At 44.7% G+C, this 5,554-nt stretch overlaps 1 protein-coding gene across 36 annotated transcripts in view; it reads right to left on the reverse strand.

Annotated features, from left to right (window-relative positions):
• Positions 1-5,301, reverse strand: part of PSME3IP1 (proteasome activator subunit 3 interacting protein 1) — a 36,324-nt gene extending 31,023 nt beyond the window's left edge. For 10 of the 36 annotated variants that reach the window (XM_015126232.3, XM_077986280.1, XM_028840612.2 and 7 more), the window contains exon 1: positions 5,052-5,269. Coding sequence is in view for 2 of the 36 variants with exons in the window: in XM_077986265.1 (XP_077842391.1) it covers positions 759-821 (63 nt within the window). In the remaining 34 variants the exon portion in view is untranslated. Of the gene's footprint in view, positions 1-22; positions 299-758; positions 1,804-3,864 lie in introns of those variants that run through there. The other 26 variants (XM_015126237.3, XM_077986281.1, XM_028840613.2 and 23 more) reach the window with 7 other exon arrangements.
• Between the last annotated feature and the right edge of the window lie 253 nt (positions 5,302-5,554).

The raw sequence follows: 5,554 nt of genomic DNA on the forward strand, positions 1-5,554 counted from the left end.
TAGGCCGGGCGTGGTGGCTCACGCCTGTAATCCCAGCACTTTGGGAGGCCGAGGCGGGTGGATCACAAGGTCAGGAGATCGAGACCACGGTGAAACCCCGTCTCTACTAAAAATACAAAAAATGAGCCGGGCGCGGTGGCGGGCGCCTGTAGTCCCAGCTACTCGGGAGGCTGGGGAAGGAGAATGGCGTGAACCCAGGAGGCGGAGCTTGCAGTGAGCCAGGATCGTGCCACTGCACTCCAGCTTGGGCAACAGAGCAAGACTCCGTCTCAAAAAAAAAAAAAAAAAAAAAAAAAAATTATTGATTTATCTTTCCATAGCGCAAGAGCAGAGACTCAAATGCGCGTTTATCTTGAATTCATCTATATGCACTAGAAGACAACTAATTTAAATATCAGTTCCCTTAGCTGATCCTCATTCACATGCGCCTCTCCGAATATGAACACTTCCCTCACTATGCATGATTGTATTCATTGCATTTTTTACATATTGTGACTCCTAAATACAAACCAACAACTTCATCTGGGGCTCACAGGAAGAAAAACAGCAGTTTTTTCCAAAGCCAAAATAAAACTTGCCTGAGGATCTAGAGAAAAAAAACCCAAACCAAAGTGTTTTTCCTATTCTCTCACTCAACAATCAACACAGTATAATTCTGTGAGGGATATGTCCCCACAAACCAAGCAATCCACCAATTCTGCAGCAGACACCAACCGGCTGGGTGTCCTCTAATTCAGTTCAACTCTGACACTACCTACCTGGATGGAGACTGCATCAGATCCCACAGGCTGAGGGCTGAGTCCCACAAGACTAGCCTCCATTTATAGATACCAACCACAAGGACCAGGTTGTTTTCCCTGTGGTTCGGACCAACTGGCTATTAATCGGGGTTCCCATGACCTGCTCCTTAGGTTCTATGAATTTGCTAGACCAGTTCACAGAACTCAGAGGAACTTAGAGGAACACTTTACTTACATATACCGGTTTATTATAAAAGGATATTACAAAGGATACAGATGAAGCGATGCATAGGGCGAGGCATGTGGGAAAGGCACAGAGCTTCCATGCACTCTCTGGGGCACCATCATTCAGGAACCTCCCACGTCCACCTATTCAGAAGCTCCCCAAACCCAGTCTTTTGGGGTTTTATGGAAGCTTCATTACTTAGACATGATTAATTAAACAGTGACCACTGGTGATCAACACAATCATCAGCTCCTCTGCCCTCTCCTTTCCCCAGAGGTTGGACACTGGGGAGGGGCTGAAAGTCCCAACTCTCTAATCTTCCCTGGGTCTTTCAAGTGACCAGCCCCCATCCTAAAGCTACTTAGGGGCTGCCAGCCACCAGTCAGCTCCTTAGCATATAAAAAGACACCAATCATTTTGGAGATTCCAAGGATTATAGGAGTTGTATGCCACAGGAGACAGGGACGAAGGCCAAATATGTATTTTATAATATCACACTGGCCATGTCAGAATTGTGCAACACTGGTACTACAATTAACATGCTGCTTCCCTGAAATTTCAAGGGTAGCTTTGCTTGTAAGCTATTTTGTCATCTAGGCTCGCTTCAGAACCTAACCCACACCTCAAGTCATATTCCATCCTCCCTCCCCCCACCCTACCTAACTCCACTTCAAGACCAAATTAAAAACAAAATAAAACAAATAATCGCAGTCCCAGTTACTCAGGAGGCTGAGACTGGAGGACTGCTTGAGCCTAGGAGTTCAAAGCCAGCCTGGGCAACATAATGAGATACCCATTTCCCTTTAAAAAAAAAAAAAAAAAAAAAAAAAAAACAGGGGGAGGGGGGGCTTTGCATTACAATAACCAGACAAGGCCAAATAATTTTTTTTTTTTTTTTTTTTTTTTTTTTTTTTTTTTTTTTTTGGCGCAGTGGCTCATGCCTGTAACCCTAGCATTTCGGGAGGCTGAGGCAGATGGATCACCTGAGGTCAGGAGTTCCAGACCAACCTGACCAACATGGCGAAACCCCGTCCTACTAAAACTACAAAAATTAGCTGGGCGTGGTAGCACATGCCTGTAATCCCAGAATCGCTTGAACCCGGGAGGCGGAGGTTGTAGTGAGCCGAGATCGCACCACTGCACTCCAGCCTGCGTGATGCGAGCAAGACTCCATCTCAAAAGAAAAAAAATTTTTTGAAGCAAATATTTACAGAGAACCTATTACGTGCAAGATACAATGCTATGTACTAAACAGGCAACTGAGGAACTTACACTTATTCAGTAAAAGAAGTAAGGTTGGTACACAGCAATTTAAGGAAAAGTAAAACTAGGTTACAGGCCATTAAGAGGCACTAAAGAGTAAAGAAAGGAAGACTAGGATAAGCATTGGGGAAGCTTAATTTTCACAGTGGCTGTGACGACGCACAGTGAAAGTGGTGGAAATTTTAGGTATATGAAGAATAACCATCTTTAACTTAAGGATGCTAGAAATCACACAAATTTCACATTCCAAAAATCAGAATACAGGGGGATTTTCATTTCTTGAAATAGTGGGCTAGGTATTTGAGATCAATTATCCACCTCTGCACTAAATATGCCTGAAATTTGTTTAAAAAAATTTTTTTTTTTGAGACAGGGTCTTGTTCTGTCACACAGGCTGGAGTGCAGTGGCACGATCTCGGCTCATTGCAACCTCCACCTCCCAGGTTCAAGCGATTCTCCTGCCTCAGCCTCCTGAGTAACTGGGATTGCAGGCGCCCGCCACCATGCCTGGCTAATTTTTGTGTTTTTTAGTAGAGACAGGGTTTCACCATGTTGGCCAGGCTGGTCTCAAACTCCTGACTTCAAGTGATCTGCCCACCTCGGCCTCCCAGAGTGCTGGAATTACAAGTGTGAGCCACCGCGCCCGGCCAAAAATATTAATTCTTAAATAGAAAAGCTAACAAGATAGTAAAGAATTTGGACACAATCTAGAAGGTGAAAACCAGAAATTAAGCCCAATATTCAAAATGGATTTCATCCTGAGGATTTCTCTGACCTAAAAGCTAAAGTTTCAGTGCCTTTATGAGATAACAGAAACAAGTTCAAGCCAGGAGCCCATCCAGGAAGTGGAGTCTGACAACTACCTCCCTCTCCATCTTAATTTGGTATCCAAAAGAACTACAGCTTCAAAGTAAAGATGAACTGGGAAGTAAAACAGCAGGAATAATGGACAACAGAAACAGACTCTCCCAAAGGGAATTCAGACAGTGGAATTAAACATAGAGATTACAAAAACAACTATACTTTCCATGTTTAAAGAAATAAAATTAAGCCTCAAAATTAATAATAAGAAATAAGAAACTGTAAAACAGTGTCACAAACCAAACAGAACTTCAGAAACTAAAAAATGCAATATATGATTTAAGATTTCAGTGGCCGAGTTTAATAACAATGGAAATAACTTGAGAATAAAGAAATTATCCAGAATGTACTATGAAAGAACAGAGTAAAAGATATAGAGAAAAGAATGAAAAGGTTTAGTTAAATCAACAAAAAAGAGAGACAATGGGAAGAAGCAGTATATGCATATAAAATGGCTGAGAATTTTTACGGAACTAATGAAAGACACTAATCCACAGATTCAAGAAGTCTAATAAATACCAAACAAACTGAACAAAAACAAACCCATAGTTCCATACAGCATGGTGGAAATACAGAAAACCAAAGACAAATCTTTTTTTAAACTTGTCCATACTTCATTTTAGACAAAACAATCAACATTCTATAGTGAAGAATGAAACATAATATTTAAGAATGAAGACAAAGTATGTTCAAAAGGTTACTAATAGTGAACACGTTGAAAATGCTTAATTTAGCTGCCGCGAAGGCATAATTACACTATGACCCTGTACTTACATTGCACTTGTTACTTGATTTACCACATACGTGGTTTTCAATAGCTAAAACAGCAGCTTGACTCTAACCAAGCATCACGATTCTTGGAAGATGAAAGTGAAGGCTGATAAACAACTAAATGGTTTTGACAAAATTATCCCTTTCTTATATTATGAAGCACTTCCCCACAGAGTAAGGACATGAAGACTTCAGTTGAGAAAGATAATCGGGCAGCCTATACTTTCAGACCCTTACAAATTGTTCGCAGGTTATCTAACTAAAGACTGTAAAAGCTGCTGTCGGCTCAATATTTTGTATCAAAAAGGAGTCTACCCACTGATTCTCTTCAAAGATTTCAGAAGGGTGCCTTCTATTTTATGGTGTCCCTGTGGACACATGAATATACCAAATAATTGAAGAATCGACAAATCTTATCTCACAAGTGGTAGGCAAGAGGTCATCGGGAATTCCGACCACCAGGCTCGCATGTGGCTTCTTGGGTCCCACTCCTGAACTAACCAGACTACCTGAGGGTGCGGGGGTCTGAGAGTCTGCATTTTAAAAGGGCCCCAGGAGATGTTGTTTTCCACTAACGTTTAAGAAGCACGACTACGAACAAACAGGTCTCCCCTTTTCCTCTGTGTGGACTATCACAAGGACCACCAACTCTCAAGCATGACGCTTCAACTCTCCGTCTTTGTTCCTTAAGTTTTCTGCAAAACGGGCCAGCTGGCTTGTTTTCCGTAATAGAAAATGCGCTTGGCACAGCAACTAGTACATGGCACACAATAAATGTGCTTCCCATCCTGCACTTCCATTCTGGGATGCAACCATTTCCAACCAGACGCCGCACATCGGAGTAACCTGGGCCTGTTCCAAGACCTCTGGAACGCAGCCTGCTACTCACTTGAAGCCGGGGTGGCCCTATCTAGCAGAAGAGTGGGGAAAACCCACTAAACGCCCGGCAGTGTTGGGCCCGCCTGAAAGGGTCCTCCCCCGCCACCCAGATGCCTTCCCGCGGGCACCCTCAGCTACCCTCAGGCTGGGCCTGCAAGCCCCGGGCTTCGGCTACTCTGGGCAAGGGGCGGGTGGGCGGACTGAGAACAGGCCTGGCCCTATCCCTAACAGCAGCTACAGCTCCCCTTCTCTTCGGTAAAGAAGCTGGAACCCAGGTGTCGCTGCCAGGCCAGTACCGAGGCCGCACTCACCTACCGGCGCGCGGGAGGCGAGACGCCCTCACCTCGGCGGCGCCTACCCCAAACCGCCACCGCAGAGCCGCTCGCTCTTAAAAAAGAAAAACAAAAATGAGAGGAAGAAAGAAAGAAACAGGAAGGAACGAATGAAAGAAGAAAAAAAAAAAGAAAATAGCCTTTGCTTTTGTATTCCTTTTGACCCTTCAGGGCTTCCTGTTCCTCACCGCCACAATAGAGTCCCGCCCCACTTCCGGCGACGTAACCCAATCCGCGGAGCTCTTCCTCCCCGGGAGCCCGATGGAAATCCGGTACCCTGAAAACTAGCCGGAGAGACTTGATTGGGCTGTTCACGTCTCAGGATGAGGATTGGCCAGTTTACGCTTGGGGGGCGGGCCGGTTCTTCTGGTCACGTGACACGATTTTTGAAAGGCGATTGGCTGTCAAGGAGAGGGATTGCCACCGAGGAAGGGGCGTTTCCTAGGGGACTGAGGGAGGGCCGGGGCGGTACGAAGCGGGGG

This window comes from Macaca mulatta, chromosome 20 (genome assembly GCF_049350105.2).
Source record: "Macaca mulatta isolate MMU2019108-1 chromosome 20, T2T-MMU8v2.0, whole genome shotgun sequence".
In the NCBI taxonomy this organism is placed as follows: Eukaryota; Metazoa; Chordata; class Mammalia; order Primates; family Cercopithecidae; genus Macaca; species Macaca mulatta.